This window comes from Chenopodium album, chromosome 20 (assembly GCF_948465745.1).
Source record: "Chenopodium album chromosome 20, dcCheAlbu1.1, whole genome shotgun sequence".
Classification (NCBI taxonomy): domain Eukaryota; kingdom Viridiplantae; phylum Streptophyta; class Magnoliopsida; order Caryophyllales; family Amaranthaceae; genus Chenopodium; species Chenopodium album.
This window is the reverse complement of record NC_137853.1, coordinates 8,634,987-8,652,356: the sequence shown is the minus strand read 5'-3', so window position 1 is coordinate 8,652,356 and position 17,370 is coordinate 8,634,987. Positions and strand designations below refer to the sequence as shown.

General features: G+C 35.4%; 3 protein-coding genes across 3 annotated transcripts; 1 reads left to right on the top strand and 2 right to left on the bottom strand.

The window, feature by feature from the left end:
- Positions 1-1,640: 1,640 nt before the first annotated feature.
- Positions 1,641-4,608, top strand: LOC145599475 (nudix hydrolase 14, chloroplastic-like). The gene is made up of 7 exons (XM_081655849.1): positions 1,641-1,865; positions 1,975-2,080; positions 2,727-2,804; positions 2,957-3,049; positions 3,216-3,308; positions 3,652-3,750; positions 4,005-4,608. The coding sequence occupies exons 1-7, from the start codon at positions 1,651-1,653 to the stop codon at positions 4,233-4,235; spliced, it is 915 nt and encodes a 304-aa protein (XP_081511975.1). The 5' UTR covers positions 1,641-1,650; the 3' UTR covers positions 4,236-4,608.
- A 402-nt stretch (positions 4,609-5,010) lies between these two features.
- Positions 5,011-11,925, bottom strand: LOC145599474 (uncharacterized). Its single transcript, XM_081655848.1, has 16 exons — positions 11,580-11,925; positions 11,430-11,474; positions 11,250-11,290; positions 10,523-10,604; positions 10,375-10,419; positions 9,404-9,460; positions 8,767-8,826; positions 8,550-8,677; positions 7,979-8,240; positions 7,824-7,890; positions 7,488-7,558; positions 7,297-7,386; positions 6,190-6,298; positions 6,016-6,107; positions 5,776-5,881; positions 5,011-5,306 (listed from the first exon to the last, which is right to left on the bottom strand). The coding sequence occupies exons 1-16, from the start codon at positions 11,694-11,696 to the stop codon at positions 5,212-5,214; spliced, it is 1,467 nt and encodes a 488-aa protein (XP_081511974.1). The 5' UTR covers positions 11,697-11,925; the 3' UTR covers positions 5,011-5,211.
- Positions 11,926-12,665: 740 nt separating this feature from the next.
- On the bottom strand, positions 12,666-16,996 carry LOC145598034 (copper chaperone for superoxide dismutase, chloroplastic/cytosolic-like). The gene is made up of 6 exons (XM_081654323.1): positions 16,664-16,996; positions 16,558-16,584; positions 15,462-15,534; positions 15,225-15,359; positions 13,548-13,771; positions 12,666-13,174 (listed from the first exon to the last, which is right to left on the bottom strand). Exons 1-6 carry the CDS (start codon positions 16,919-16,921, stop codon positions 12,914-12,916), a joined length of 978 nt encoding a protein of 325 aa, XP_081510449.1. The 5' UTR covers positions 16,922-16,996; the 3' UTR covers positions 12,666-12,913.
- Positions 16,997-17,370: the final 374 nt, after the last annotated feature.

Sequence of the window (17,370 nt, the reverse complement as noted above, 5' to 3'; positions counted from 1 at the left end):
GTATAATTATACGTATTATACAGGTATTTTCGTAGAGGAAGATTTGGGAGGTGTTACAAAGTGGTATCAGTTTTAACGGTCTTAAAAGATTAAAATTGGAGTAATAATAAAAATTGTAGGTAGACTTAAGAAAGGCATATAAGATAAATAGAGTTTCGCATTTGTGTGAGAGTCGAAAACTTTATTTTTACTTAAAAACTATTTTCCTATTTGTGGAAAGATGAAGGAGAAAAAGATTCTCGAGTTCTCTACGAAGGTCTATAATGGGTACAACTCTCTATCTAGGAAAGGCTTGCCTCAATGTCGTAGGTAACTTTCCTGGGAGACGCGAGCTCGATCGTCCTGTATCTTGATTCAAGTACATATTTGTTATTTTCGAAAATAAAAAGAACTGAAATTATTTGCAACTAAAGTATGCAATTATGTGTGCATTAAAGTTGGTGTTAAAACACCTTAGGGTATGGTCAAGAGGTCCGAAATTTTTGAGTTATTACCCATGGTTGGGTGATCTTGAGTTATGCTTGGTTGATTGAGTTATGAATTGCTTATTGCAAATGGATTTTGAATTGAATTGTTTGTGTGATTTAGCATTTAATTAATTGCTTTGCATGTGTGTGCGAAACAGATGGAAAAGATTGATGAAATGAGACACAGTTATTTTAACATTCACTACTTGAAAGATAGTGGAGTCACAGTTAGTGAGTTCATGACTGGAATTGTCAATTTGGCCTTAACCCTTTATGAGAAGTTTGACGAGGAAGTCTTGACCCAACAACCTTGGATGGTTCTTTTGGCCTTGGCCCATTTGCCTAGAATCCATAGTTGTCATCCAAGATTGTTGGGTCAAGACTTCCTCGTCAAACTTTTCATAAAGGGTTAAGGCCAAATTGACAATTCCAGTCATGAACTCACTAACTGTGACTCCATTATCTTTCAAGTAGTGAATGTTAGAATAATTGTGTCTCATTTCATCAATCTTTTCCAACTGTTTCACACACACATGCAAAGCAATTAATTAAATGCTAAATCACACAAACAATTCAATTCAAAATCCATTTGCAATAAGTCATAACTCAATCAACCAAGCATAACTCAAGATCACCCAACCATGGATAATAACTCAAAAATTTCGGACCTCTTGACCATACCCTAAGGTGTTTTAACACCAACTTTAACGCACACATAATCGCATACTCAAGTTTCAAATAATTTCAATTTTTTTATTTTCGAAAATAATAAATATGTACTTGAATCAAGATATAGCACGGTTGAGCCCTCGTCTCCCAGGAAAGTTGCCTACGACGTTGAGGTGAGCCTTTCCTAGACAGAGAGTCGTACCCATTATAGGCCTCCGTAGAGAACTCGAGATTCCTTTTCTCCTTCATCTTTCCACACATAGAAATATAGTTTTTAAGTAAAAATAAAGCTTTTGACTCTAACACAAATGTAAAACTCTATCTATCCTATATGCGTGCCCTTCTTAAGTCTACCCATAATTTTTATCATTACTCCAATTTAATCATTTTAGGACCGTTAAACCTGATACCACTTTGTAACACCCCTAAATCTCCTTCTATGGAAATACTATTATAAGAAAGTTGATTATATAATATAAAAACCGAATCCTCCAAATTTACAAGTTAGCATCCAATGGCTTTAAGAGTGACGCAATTGCAATCATCCACCACCTTTCTTCTTCCACTCTCTTCTAAAAAACTCCACTTTAATCGCTTCAGAAGACCCTTTTGCTTCCCTTCCTCTTCAATGTCAACCGAGTCATCAACCCAACTCACTCACACCATCACTCTCCCGGGTCAACCCGTCGAAATCGTTGCTGCACCCGGAATCACCCCTTCTGAGTTCAGGTGAATTGCCCATCAATCAATCATCATTTTAGTGTAAAATGTTGATTTTAACAGGAATTTTTTGAATTTTTGTACTTGCTAATTGATTGATAAATGTGGGTATTTACAGGAATGCGATTGATTCGTCTTTGTTTCAACAATGGCTGAAAAACTTACAGGGTGAAAATGGGGCTTTGAATAATGGGGTTATGTCTTTGAACAAAGTTTTTATTCAGGTAGTAATAGTTTCCCAACTTCAAATTTTGATGATTCATGGTAATTATTTGGAATTTAAGTTTTTTTTTGAATTGTTTGAATCACGCAATCACACACATATCAAAGAATATAAATCTTTAACTTGATTGATCATATTGTACACTTGCTCATCCATGATCCATCCCTGAATGAATTGTGAGTGTGTGACCCTCAATCTGATATATTAGTCGCTCACTCCCTCCGTTCCAGAATAATTGCGACACTGTAAGCAACTTCTCATGATTAACCTTACAGAACTATTGTATATTTTTTAAAAGTGAGAGCATATTGGACAATAGTCCTACTAAATGTGACAATATTTCTTCAGACATTTAACTATTGAAGTAATTCAGGGATGTATGTAAAGATCATGCTTAGATTAATTGTGACACAGTCTTTATGAATTAGTGAGTGAGAGGTTGTTTGGGGTAAAACTATTACAAAAATTATTTTAGTAAATTTATGTAAATTTAGATCATCGGTTTTGTAGGGTTGTTACTGTAAGACAACTATTTTCATAAAGAAAGGAGCATTTCTTGTTCCTTTTCTTCCTCTCCCTTATAACTTTATTAAGTGTGTGTTGCAATTAGAGCTGTATACTGAAAGAGTAAATTGGCATGGTATCAGGGAGTGGATTATTTTGGAAAGCGCGTTGGGTTTATCAAGTTCAAAGCAGATGTTATTGACAAGGAAATGGGAAAAAAGGTATCAATTTCTGATTGATTTTGGAATTCCTAAAAAATCTGTTTTAGTAAGTGCAAGCTCAAACTGCCCCAAAATTCTATCAGATCTTCAATTACCATTATATCTTTGGGGAATCTCCAAAATGTGTGTACTTACAAACTAAATTGGCTTAGGTTCCTGGCATTGTGTTTGCACGAGGACCAGCTGTAGCCATCCTCATCCTTTTGGAATCTGAGGGTGAGACTTATGCTGTTCTGACAGAACAGGTATTCCTCTTCTTTGTGTTAAGTAATACTGGCACTGCAAGATGAGATACATTATCTGGATGAAAGAAGCCATGCTTTAAGTCTATCACCTACCATTTGATGTTAAGCATTATTGCTACATATGCTGCTCCAATCTTGACTCTAATTAATATTTTTTCTGTGCAAGGTTAGGGTCCCTACAGGGCGATTTGTTCTGGAATTGCCGGCTGGAATGTTGGATGATGACAAAGGTGACTTTGTGGGTACTGCAGTTCGTGAGGTCTCTCTTTTGCCTCCTATATACTTGTCTATATATATACTTCGTAGCATAAAAGTAGTTGTGTAGTTCTCTTCTAAACTTTCACCATTTTGAACTACTATCATATTGTCTTGCTGCACATTTGACCTATGTGTATATTCCTTGTGTTGTTGCTAATTGCTCATCTTCAAGTGGAATATTTGGTTAGAAACATTGCATGCTTGACTGTGAGCCTGTATGTTGACTAAATTAGATTAATTAGTTATATTCATGTTTCTCAATTCTCTTGTTTATGTTTTTGTTCTAATGCGGGACTAAAGTTGAATCCTAGAATGTTTGCTCATAATATAAATCTGTGTGACAGGTTGAAGAAGAAACTGGTATAAACTTAAATAAAGAGGACATGGTTGAGCTTACAGCCTTCTTGGATCCATCAACTGGAGGCAAAGTTTTCCCCTCACCGGTTAGTTGATCCTTAATCCTTGTATAAAGGTTTAATGTGTGTTGAGTGTTATGAAAGCAGATATGCATAGGTTGAAAGACACATTTAATCTATTTTGCTGACTTGATTTCTTAATGACAGTAGTTTATGACAAGTTTCAAAAGATTAATGAATGATCATATTCATTTATGAACAAATATGACGTGTTAGCTGTCATTACTTTCTGCTTGTATATAGCCTTGCTCTATAATTTCATTGTTTAGTTTTTCATTTAGGGAGGTTGTGACGAGGAACTCAATGTCTTCTTGTGTCGAAGACAAGTGGGGAAAGAGATTATTCAGCAGCTACAGGGTAAGAAAACTGGTCTTCAAGATCACGGTGAGATCATAAAAGTGCATGTAGTCCCATATGCTCAACTTTGGCGCTTAACAGCTGATGCCAAAGTTCTCATGGCAGTTGCTCTTTATGAAATGGCCAAAAGAGATGGGCTGTTATCAAACTCTTAACTAGCAACAGGAAACTTTTTACCATTGGTGCCTAGAGTATACCATGGAGACTTCTACCTTAGTTGCTTCTCTGTCAATATGTGGACTGAGACTCTCAACAAATACTCTTTGAGGAACTATCAAGGAGTTTTGTAACTTCTGCCTTGTGATGTAAACTTTTATATGCTGCAACTACCTGCTCTGAAATCTATCTCATTATCCCAATCCCGAGATGATGTCCTTATGTAACTGATAGTTATTTTATTTTATTTTTATTTTACAAATAGTCTTTCATTATTCAAATATCACAGGACTTTTGAATCTTAGCCATTACTCTGCTGCATGTGTAAAGGTATTCTTTGATAATCCAATATACACATGCCAGTTCTTACAATTGTACAATCAGAAACGAAAGAGCAATGGGATTGTGTACTGTCCAATTTTACATAGATTTTTGCTTGATTAGTATTTAGGAGTCAATTTTTGGTTTCAAGTTTCTACCATTTTATTCATTCTCAATCTTTAAAGTATCACAAGGGACATTAAAATTCTTATGATTGATCTGCAAACTAGTATACAACCAAAATTCAGCTTTTAAAAATCATCATTAAATGAAGAACATTTCAAGTGTGAAAGCAGGAGTATGATACACAGTTTTTTTTTATTTTTTATTTGTTTAAAGTAACAACTACAAGCTATCTGAAAATAGATTAGAAAGATACAAATCCTTTACATTTTACACCTTTGCGAAAAGAAAAAAGAAAATGTTTTCTTTGTTGTTGTATCACATTGATAATTATCAAAATGAAAAAATTGTATTACAATGATATAATATAATGTTACACGACCTAGTGGGTTGAAAATTGCGGTAGAACATCAGATATAGATTACCAAAAAGAAACAAGAAAAGAAAACTTAAATTACAAAGCAAACAAAAATATATCCCTGCTGAACGAACAGGGATTTAACACAGGTTTAAGTTGCATGTTTCATTATATTAGTTTGCGTCGTAAGCAGCATCTGCTGAAGACGTATCCATTTCATTGAGTCCAAATTCCTCATTCTGCTCCTCAGTTCTTTCATAATCCTCAACTGCAAAAACAAATCAAAATTTAAGCTACAGAGAGCAATATAGAAAAGTATCCTAATTCTTTCAAAGCTCAATGGAAACACAAGCAACCCAGATATAGCTGTCACATTGTTCTAGTCCTTGTCTGGTCATTAGGATAAGCATGATTTTACACAAAGACCCCTCATCACAGGTGTGTCAATTCTAATTTCTCCTTATCACTTAGAAAGCAGAAGCATATAAGGAAATATAATCATAAATTATTACACAACTATTTTAGGAAAGACGGAAACTTTTTCTAGACATCTTAAGGCAATACAATATTTTTCAAATGTTATTCCACTTTAGATTCTGCACTGTTAACACACCCCACTTATCATCGATTTCATTTTGCCTCTACTAGATTGTATCATACATATTACTCAAAAATTGCATCCAAAAGCATCATTTTAACACTTTCACAAGAAACAAAGCAGAATTGACTGAACTCACTTTTCAGCTGATCATCACTCTCGAAATCATCAGTAGCAGGTGCAACAAAGGAGTTGGCTAGCGCATCATCAAGGATTAAAGTCCAGGGTTCTTTCAGGCTCAAGAGCTGCACAAGGTCAAAAGTCCAATATATATTACAGTTCGTATTGCACAAAGACCTAACATCAATGTAGTAATAAGGAAACAATCATAACATCAGGTTTGTTTAAAGTACTCATATAAGTTATACACCCCTTGTACCTTATTCAGTCTTGCATTGAAGTCTATCCATTTCTCTTTTCTACCCTCCTCAAGACTGTCCCCAAAGGTAAATCCATGCACTCTCTCCAAACCTGTACAAACATGATTCATGCTTATGTGAGAGTGAAAACCTAAATCAGGTGACCATCAATACAGCAAGAAAATAACACTTACTTTCACAAATTTTGGTCACCAAACCTTCAACAGTTGTGACCATGCCTCCCATAGTGCCACAACCAAGCTCTAGATCAACTTCTGGTATCTTAACACTGGCACTATCTGACTGTTGATAGGTCAATGAGAGGAAAAAGTTGTTAGAATGCTCATGAAACAAATGATATAGTTTTAGACAAGGAAAAACTTTGAGTTGAAAGGAATAGTTGATTAAAGCTCACAGGCCACAACTCGCATGGTAGTAAGCAAGGGGGAAAGGTAGCTGAAAGATAACAACCATGATCATTGCTCACGGCATATATAAATGCTCAGAAATCCATAAGCCTATATCACTAAGGAAGATATGAATTGCACATATAGATACCATTAGCAGTCCACTCCAGTTACAGTATGGTGAAAACAAGTTGAAGGAAAGGACAACAACATCAATTGTACTAACGGAGGAAACCCAACAACGTTGCAGGGAAAGTGGTTGAGAAAGGTGGAATAAAATTGCATAAATTAAGACAAAGGCTATTTGACTTCTGCTTTTTTCCTAATTTAATACTCCATATATACCTTCACCATCTTACCCTCTTTCCCCACAATTGTTTACAAAAGGTCAATTAGGGAAGTCATTGTGTGATGAGGGGAGCAATGTATTATGTAAATTAACATTTTTCCACAATTGCTTGTTAAATTAAACAAGAGATCAAAGCCTTGAGCAAGTTTTAAATTTTAAATCTCGGATACGGTCGCGATCGCGGTAATGATCACGTAACCACTTTCCCAGGCAATTTGGGTGGAATGCGGCTGTAGCAGCCTAAAATATCGATCTCGGTTGCTCGAATTCCTTTAAAGTGCAGCCTAGATTTAATACCATGGTGTTGAGTTCCAATACACTCTTATTCACTTCATTTCTAATTACAAACAACAAAATACCTATGAGCTTGCACGAAAAAGCATATTTTCAATTACTACTTGAGATTATAAACTTATACCAAAGGCACAGAGTCTGAGGTTGCTAAATCCTCATACGACTACTTTTATTCCAGACATGCAATCAGCTAGTAAAAAATTAAAAACCAAAAAAGAGTGTGCATCATGTTAACAAGAAAAAAAAAAGACCTTAATCACATCACGGTTCAGATCACTGATATTCTTGATGGAAACTGTGATCCGCCTAGCTTTATCGGAAATGCTACCTCCAGGCTTCAACTGCAACAAACATTTATATTAGGGTTTCAGTTAAAGCCTAGTTTGAAAAGTTACCTACAATTAGAATATAAGTAAATTCATAGAAACAAGTTTAGACAAACCTCAGAATTACGGTAACCGCAAGAATCACAGGTTGATGCCATAACAATTACTTCTTTGAAGTATGGAATATCTGTCTTTCGTAAAGGTTAACAGCTCAACAAGAGAAGAAGACACTTCAATTCTTTAACAGTTGATTAGTAAAACTGGTAGCTATTTCTGTTTGTGCTTCCATGTAAGAGCATTCATTTTATATCCATTAGGATATGTGATACTTTTTTACATCAATCTTCAACATGCCAAAAAAAAAAGCACATACACAGAAATGATGAACACAATAAATTTTTCTGGCTCATAACACATAAAATACACTTTGTACGTTTTAGGCAGAAGGATACTGGTAACAAACATTTTAGTCTCGCATTTTGTCGCACAAGCTCCACATGTTGATGGGAAAGTCATCACCTGTCATTACAGCATAAGATAAGACTTAGAGCACAGATTCAGATTTACTTTATTCTCTCTTTATCTGCATTTTAGGGGAAGAGGATACCTCTTCTGGTGCAGTATAACGGCAAATTGCATCAGCTATTTCAGCTGTATTATCCTGTGCTATAGCTCGGCGACCAGCCCTAGCTCCAACTGCCCCATGTGGTTCCCTAGCAACCTGATCAGTAGCATGGTTTGCTGTTCCTGCCACCGCTTCCTCAGGTTCTGCTTGAGAAGAGGCAGCAATATAGCCAAGTGCAGCTTGCTGCTCAGGAGTTCGGTCATAGAAGTGGAGAGACATTGCTGGATCCGGAGATGGAGCATGCCTGTATTAGAATATCTAATGTCAACTAGGTAAAGTGTTAAATAACTTGACATTCAAAGAAAAGTGCCTACCAACAGAAGATAAATTGGCAACCTATAAACCAAAGAGATTTAAATTAGGGGAAAGAAAAGGACGGGGAATAAATTTGATGATAAAGGAAAATGAAAATTTAAAAGAAGAAAGCCTATTCTACAGCATAGACAACACAATGGCCTGTAAATTAAGCCAATTGAGAGGGAGAGAAGGGAAAAGCAAGAATAATCCAATAAAACATCAAGGGGACGGGATAAATCAAGTTTAAGTCACTTACGGGTTCTCAATAAAACTATTTCCTGCAGGATCATCCAGAACAAAAGTAAAGGAAGAATTTGCAGTTGCACAAGCCCTCAACTTCAAAAGAAATTGGTCTATTGCTTCTGCAGTTGTAGGATCCTCTTTCTACAAAAACAAAAGAATTCAGAAAATCTTCACAAAATATATTTGTAATTGTTCAATTACTGTGTAAAACTTCACATAGTCAAACACACCCTTCTTTCTTCTTGAAGAGCCTCCAGGTCACTTGCAGCTCGAGTCAAAATTCCTTCTACCTAAAACAGACAACTAAACATTGGTTTACAGAAAAACTTGAGTGGTAATAAAAAGATATAGTGACAGCAGTTATAGAAACTTCAAAAGGAGAAACAATCAAGTACTTTCTGCAATTATTAATACTTATGATGAGACTATAAATGTTTGAGTTTTCAGTAAATACAAACAGCCCACTATCACAACAAAATGAGCAGGGAGCAAACATCCAGGTTCTTACAGCCCAGATTATATATGATAAGACCAAAGAAACATATGAAAAAGGCCTATTAATTCTTTTTCCAAAAAAAAAAAAAAAAGGTAAGCAACTACCAAACTCAGATCTTATCGCAATGAACCATCAATCTGGCCTTTCTTGAAAGAGATACAAACCAATAGCATGAATAATTCCTCATTTTATGTATTCTGTTGCCCTTTTTAGAATAAAATGTGTTACATGGGCTACCTGAGAGTCCAAGACTCCACCAGTCTCTTTTCATTTTTTAATTTTGTGGCAAAAGCACATGTGAAGCAGTGGTGGCGTTGCACAAATAAATAATCTGTAGACCAGCAAATTACACAGAAGAGAGCATGACTTACAGTTGACAAGCTCCCACGCTGAGACACTGGAGGGATCTCAAAATCTAGCTCAGGAATCTGCAAAAATCAATAGTTCCGTGTTACGAAAGAGTGGACCTGTTCTTATGCTGTCAAGTGAAGGAGGCATCTGACCAGACAACTAGGAATCTTATATAGCCTCTGCCATCTATAAAGTACACATCATATCTCACTTCATAAACATTTACAAAGCGACCAAGAAATAAGCCACACATCTAATTTTCAAAATATAATGGCCCCACTCCCTATAGGTAGTCCTGAAGAGAAACTCCATTAGAAGAGACTTTGATCAGATGACCACTAGCTTATGAAGCCCGTCAGAAAAATCTTATTACAATCCTCACCAAAGGCAGATAATGCTACTGTACAAAAGAATGATCCTAAATGGAAAAACTTCAGTGGTAATAAAAAGATATAAAGCTAGTAGGATTCTTATTTGCATTTGCGTATTACTAGATATCTTTTATAGTGCATAAATTAAGATTATTGGGATTAGTTGGTTATAAAGTGCACATTGAGATAAATCTAACAAGATCCCACATGATAGCTTCTTTTTATTTTATTTTTCCCTAAATACATTAGAGTAAAATTAAGGTCCAAGGTTTATTTAGAATAGGAGATTGGATCAGACATGAAAAAACGTTAATATATTCAAACATGATCCCTGAATTTAAGTTGAAGAGAGCAGAATATAGATATTGATAGCAATTGGTGATAGCCAACAGGATAAATAAAATTAATAAAAAATTAAAACCAAAAAACAATTGCACTTAACATGGGGATAGCCACCTAGTCAAGTTAATTTAACAATGCAAACATCAAACAAAAGGCAAGGAAAATATCCATAACAGCCTGAAAGGAGGAAGCAAGCTAAGAGCAGTAAATACTTTGTTAATCTGCAACAAGGCTCAAGTGGCAGTTTAAAAGTTATGTAAACCTTAGATAGTAAGTACCTTTATGGTTGCAGATTCAGATTTGACGACTTGTCGATTGAGCATCTGCAATCAGTAACTGTGAGTCTAACTGATTATGGACCTTTGAGAAGTTACGAGTAAGCAACACTAGTGTAAGACATGTAATTAACATAAGTTGAATATGGACCTTTGAGTCTCCGGCAGGAAACTTTAGAGTATAAGAACATCCTCGTGGCTGTAGCTCACCCGCAAATTGAACCTCATTATTCCTGCCAGTAAGAGAGCAAGATGACAAATTTTCTTATGTTTCTTTTAACAGCATATTTCTACCAGAAAGAAATTTTAAATTGAATGTTCTCCCAAATAATATAGAGTACTTAAACTTCTTCATAGATAACAATCTCTTCCAAAATCAATCAACAACGTATTACACTAATTCCACTTAAAAAGCCAAAAAAAAAATAAAAAATGCTAGTGTCCATTTATCCCTTTACCTCAAACAATAGATAATTCACCCATACACCATATACTAATCAAGGACATTTATAGAAAAACAAATAGATTCAAGCAATTTAACCGAATCATAGAGCATTGGAAGTTTCTTGATCACTCATATATACAACATAAAAGAAACATCTCATACCAAGAAATATAAAAAAAATATATCAGTATATCATCGCTGTTAATGTAACAATTTTAAAAATCTAGATTTGACATCAACGCTCGACTCATGTAATAAACAACATGCACTGAACATATACAGAGTACAAAATTTGTCATATTATCAATAATATGCACAATATCATATTGTACTGCATTCTATAGGATATGCAAGATAAAAAGACATATTTTGATTACTCTTAATCCTACTATTGCAAAGGCACTATATAATCAAAGCTTACAATTGAAATTACCTCTCATTACAATGCGGGCACTCGAAAGCTGACAATAAAACCTGAATACCAAATAAATTCAACCTTAAATTCATATCATACTAAAGTGTACACACTCCCAAAACTCAAAATTAACAAAGAAGAAAAACAAATGTCCAATAAAAATCAACACTTGAAAAAAAAATAAAAAAAAAATCAAACCTTTCTAAAATGAGGAATTTGAGTAAGCATTAACCTTGTAGTACCCTGCATCAACATCAATGAATTAGTTAAGTAAATTTCAATTGAAAAATAAAAAAAAAATTGCAGAAAAAGTGGGTGAAATCAATGGAGAGAGAACAGGGTAGATACGTTTTCGTGGCAACGCATACAAAGGCTTTCGATTTCGTAAATTGGAACGTCGTCATCGGCGTAAACAGCTTCGACGAGTGATCGGACGTCGGGGGTTTGGTCTTTAGTGGCTTCCATTTTAGGATTATTGAGAAGTTAGAAGTTAATTGAATTGGGAAATTAAAAGAGGGGTTTTTCTAGGGTTGTTGAGATTGCGAGAAGAAGGAAAGTGAAGTAGTGTAGGAAGTTCTGGAGTTGGGAGGTCTAGAATTTGGCGGAACAAGAACAAAGGTCTTTTCTCTTCTGCTTCGTAAAAACGGCGCACTTCTAACCTCTTTTTAGTTCTGGAGTTTCTTTTGTATTTGCACTCGTATTTTTTTAAAAAATTTCTAAGAGTAAACATTACATGTGTATGAATACGTCAATTTAAGTTCGTTAAGCTAAATTGGGGGATTAGTTGTTTATTTCCTTTTCCTCCCTTGCTACTACCAATAGTGATATTTCACAGACTTTGAAATCTAGATAAGTCAATCAGTAATAATTCCCATTAAGATCTTTGGAAAATTAAGTTATAAGACACATATTTATGATAGGCACCTTAGGTCAGTAATGCCCCTCAAGCTTAAAATAGTTAGAATTAGACTTTAGAGTAAAGAAAAAAAAAAACAACGAATATAAAGAGCATTGTTATTTCATGAGTCATGACCATGTTGACATTTTTTTTATTAAATACTACAGTACATTATTTTAAAAGGAAAATGTGTTCAAAGTATTATGTATCAAACAACCTATTGTAATGTTGTATTCAAATTTACAGTATGAATCTGTATATTGGTGAAGATATTGCAAGTTCAAACGTTTGTCAATGGTTGTGTTATACGTGCTCAGTGATGCTAATGTCATTTAAATTCAACAGTATAGGTTTAAATGTTTCATGTTGGATACTTGGATGTCTTATGATTCTATTCAAATGTCAGGTGTCACAGTAAATGTGCAGCTTTTTGAGCAGGGAGTTCACACACAAATGAATTTCCTAATAAACACGAGATGACGAGATAGTACAAACACAAATAGCCACAATCAAATCTCTTTCATAGACATCCAAAATATTTGGAATTGACCCATAGTATACAATGATTGTATTATTTCGGTATATCCTCAATACATCTGATGTTCTTAGGTACAACTCCCTCATAGAAATAGTTGTCGATATAATTTTAACCAAAAGTGTAACAACTACATCAAGATGGAGGTAGTAGTACAACAATCCATATGTGAGGACCTGTAATTGGTAAGTAGCTTAAAAGTTAAAAAGGCCCATACATCTGTACAAGTTGTATGGTTTAATGATACAATCAGACTTTGCTAGTGACAATATCAGGCTTTGCTTCCCAGATTGTGGTTCCATCGCATGTACAAAGCTTCTTATAGTTCTCACCTACTCCCGCACTCCTAGCAATCACTGCAGCTGCAAGGCCAGGATCAGACTTATCCTCGGATGCATACAAGACAATGGACCGTCCAATTAAATCAACAACCCTCAGCATCTTCTTGATTCCTGAATAATAAGCTTCACCTTTCTCATCGACTTCTAATGTTCCCAGGTCACCCAGTGGCTGGAGAAAATAGCACACCCGTCATTTCACAATACAAATAAAAGATCAGTTACAAACTCAACGTACAAGTAATTTTTATATATTATGTTTCCATGGACCACAGTTTTTACTATTTTTTCCTTCCATAATAATCTAACTATCATTTAGAAAGACCGCCTACACCTGACACTCAGCAAACCTCGCTAATATTAGAACATGTAAGGTACTACGGTTCGTTATGTTGCATTTGAAGTTTTGAACCCAGCTTTAAAGAAGGTACCTCCCCTAAAAAACCGACATAATTGTCCTCCCTTGTATTGGTGGATTGTATGCATGCGAGAATATGCACATCAATAACTTGTGTACATGCAAGAAAATGAATTGACCACAATACCTCACTTTCACTTCCTTGGATTGGTGGATTGTACACTTTCCCTGTGCTGACTGGTCCTTTAGTCAGATCACCAAACTCATTTATAGACCAGCCATGTTTCCCAGGTGGCAACCCACTGATATTGGCCTCGATTCTGGCCAACTCCATGTGTGTCTGGGCAAAACGAACAACACCGAAAATATCTGGACCTTTAAACTCGGCAACTGCCGCAGACACTAGGAAATCTGCTTTCAATGACGCAAGGTCAGCATCCCTATAAATAATGCAACAGTACAAAATTACATACAGTGACACTCATGTAGTTGCAACTTGCAGGCTATAAACATCTAGCGTATTACATGTAAATTCCCATACCCCCCCCCCCCCCCCCCAACCCACACACACACACACACACACAATGCCATGGGATAATCTAATCACTGATTCTTGGTAAAAAGAAAAAAATAGATAGTATGCCTTGCTACAGACTAAATGACCTTTTCCAATCAATTTAGAGGGAATCTCATGGCCATTCATGTGCCAGCGCCAAACATTCAAACAAATCCAATAAAAATAAGTCTAAAGAATTACAACCTTCATAAGATATTGATATTTGAAACCTCCCTTGGGATGTTCCATGTTCTAAAAACATCCTCAATCCCTATCATCTTCATTGACATCTGAAAAAATTGGAGAGCCTTAAAATCTTCCAGCTAGCAAATACATTGCACTCCACCCAAATTTTATCTTCCTCACCACTAACTAAGAAATTATAACCAAGGGCAGCCATAAACATGACTAACTATAGCTCATGGCACCAGCATAGTTGCAGGATATTAGAAACATAATGATCAAAGCCTATAGCTCAAGGGCTATCCCCATTAGTTAAACCTACATCGAAGTGAGGAGTTGTGATTAAATTTCACAAAACATACCCCAAATTAGCTTCCCTAATGAAGTAATGAATAATTGTAACTGATGGAACAGCATAGCTCCCCTAATGAATGTAGGCAACCTCCAGTAAATTTACAAAAAAGCTATAAAAACAAATTAAAATCTAGCTGTTTCCCAAAAGCTTTAGGTTACAATCTAAACTGGCTGAGACACAAGCAGGAAGATGATGATGGCAGGTGTTCAAATATATTACAAATGATTCAAAATTGAAGGAGTTTCACTCAAGTGTGTTTGGTTCAAGCTACTCTCATAGTCTCATCTGCGTGCTTCAAGAAATCACAACCACCAATAACTCACCCTCTAAAAAAAACAATAAAGATTGCAGCCACAGTGACCAGTCACTGAGTTTGCAGAGAATTCATGAACTTTGACCCATTACTTCACACTTACTAAGTTCAGTTGGCACAAAAACAAATTCAACCATGTGACCTTGAGAGAAAACAATCACCCTAACAAGCTTTATATAATACATGGTGCCCTGTACCACAATTGAGTCTAGCACATTGAAGACATGAAAAACAATATAGTATAAAAGTAAGGAAACCATGACAGGAAAACATATAAACCATGAAAAGCCAGTAATAGTATTATAGTAAAGAATTAATCAATTGACACAAAATAATGTCACTTCCCTTCAAACATTATTCAAATGGTACGGGACTTTATCGGACGAGAAATCACCCAATAACAAATTTAGGAAAATAAAAATGTAATTAATGAACCAAAGAATCTCAAGTAACCAACCTTCGGGTACTCCTTGACCAATTAATCGTGCTTTACGGCCAGTTTGCTCCAAAGCATTTTCCATGGCTACCACAGGTGAAGAACCAAGAATCCTAACAACTTGATTGCTCAAGTCCACTTCAACACTCTTAACTCCTAGTGAAGTAAAGAAAACAAAAACATACATAAAATAAATAAATGAAAACAAGAATTCAACACGTTATAGATGTGATAGTGATTCAAGTCATTAGCAAATACCTTCTAGAGTCTCTAGTTTACTCTTCACAGCACAAACACAACCTTCACACTTCATATCCACCATGAACTCTGTCTGTTCCAAAGCAAAGAAACTATCATCTTCTCAAATAATAAAAAAGGAAAAAAAATAGTAGTTGTAGTTCAAGCTGAAGCAACATTATGGTAGTAAAAGCAACAAATTGCATCAGGCAACTGACAAAATGGTATAGGTGGAGGGGTTTCCTGCAAATGAAATGAACAAATATATCTTCTTCCCATCGGCCAAAAGGGGATTGTTGCTGTTTCTGCAACTAGAACTACAATACCCAAAATCATAGAACATAGAAATCAATCAAAGCCTTAATCCCATAAGTGGGGTCGGCTACATGAACCAAAAATGATTATTCCATATAGTCATCCACAAAAATCTTCCTCCTCCATTAACTAAAATCATTAACTTGGATAGCAAAGGGAAATTATTGCTAAAAGATAAACAATCCAGAAGGTAAACCTATAGTATAAATCATAGATACCACCGCCACCACCTGAATGATAAACAAATACTGGTATGAAAAGAACTCAGTACACAGATACACTCCTGAACTGCAGTGATCCTGTGCTATGCCTTCCATTGTTATCATATTTGCGACATGGACAAGAATAGGAGGCATATACATAATAATACGAGTATAAGCTTGACGCACAAATTAACCCTAGGAATTCTAGTCTTCTGAATAGTAAACCGTTTCAGATAACTTTTTTGGCATTCACTATCATTCAATCTTTCTTTTGATTCAATAACACATGTAATCATATTTCTCCAATCCTCAATATAAAGAATTAGCATTTAAGCATAGAAATTCAACCTCAAACATTCTCTCAGGTCTTAGAGCAGAAAATTTCACCTTAGTTTGCATAAACGATTCCCAAATTCAATAATCAATCATTATACTTCATATGAATTATACATCATTCTAATTCTCCACTTCAATCAATCAAACACAATTCATCAATCTCCAATTCAAATTATCATATCATCTTAATCAATTACATCATTCCTCAATTCAATCAGTAATAAATCACTCAATTCCACAATCAATTTAAAACAAAAACTCACCATTAAGTCCGGCAACTTCAAATCTTCCTGCAAAATCAACGACAATCAATCAGCATAACATCTTCGACTTAGAGATAGAAAGAGAAATAGAGAGAAAGAGACGAACATGAGAAGAAGACTTAGGATTCTCCATTAGAACAGCAGAAGGCGGAGAGCTGAAACTCTTGATAAGCCCGAATCTAGCAGCAACCCCCGAAGTTGAAGGTGATTGAGGAGAGAGAAAGCGAAGGTCCAGAAACTTCGAGAAGGAAGAAGAAGATGGTGAAGAAGATGAAGAGGAGAGAGAAGATGTGACGTAAGCAGCAGGCAGAGCTGTGGCTGCTATGGCGGTTGTTGTTGTGACTATTGACCTCAGAATCGTCATTTTTTTTTGGTCTTTTTTCTGTCTTTTTAAGGCACTCACTGTATTAAAAGGGTCTATCAGGTTAAGGTACCAGTGTACTAGAGAGTAGAGATGTCCCTCGACTAACGTGATCCAAACCCAAAAGAATTCCGATTCATATTTCAACTTGTATCAACAAAAATATAGCATGAGTCACCTTTAAGATAAACCCGACTTGACTTGACTCGACTCGATTCGACTCGACTCAGAAACCCGAATGGGCACCTCTTCCTTGGGATAGTATCTTGAACTCTTGAAGTGTGTTTTATGGATATTGCTTTTGTGCCAAATTTGCTTAATCTTGATGTTAAAAAAGCTACTTGTATTGCATCATTCCTTCATAGTCAGGTTTGATCTCAAAGGAAGATAGTAAGAATATTAGAACTTTTAAAACTTTACTAAGCTAGTTTAAATCTATCTAATCATGATTT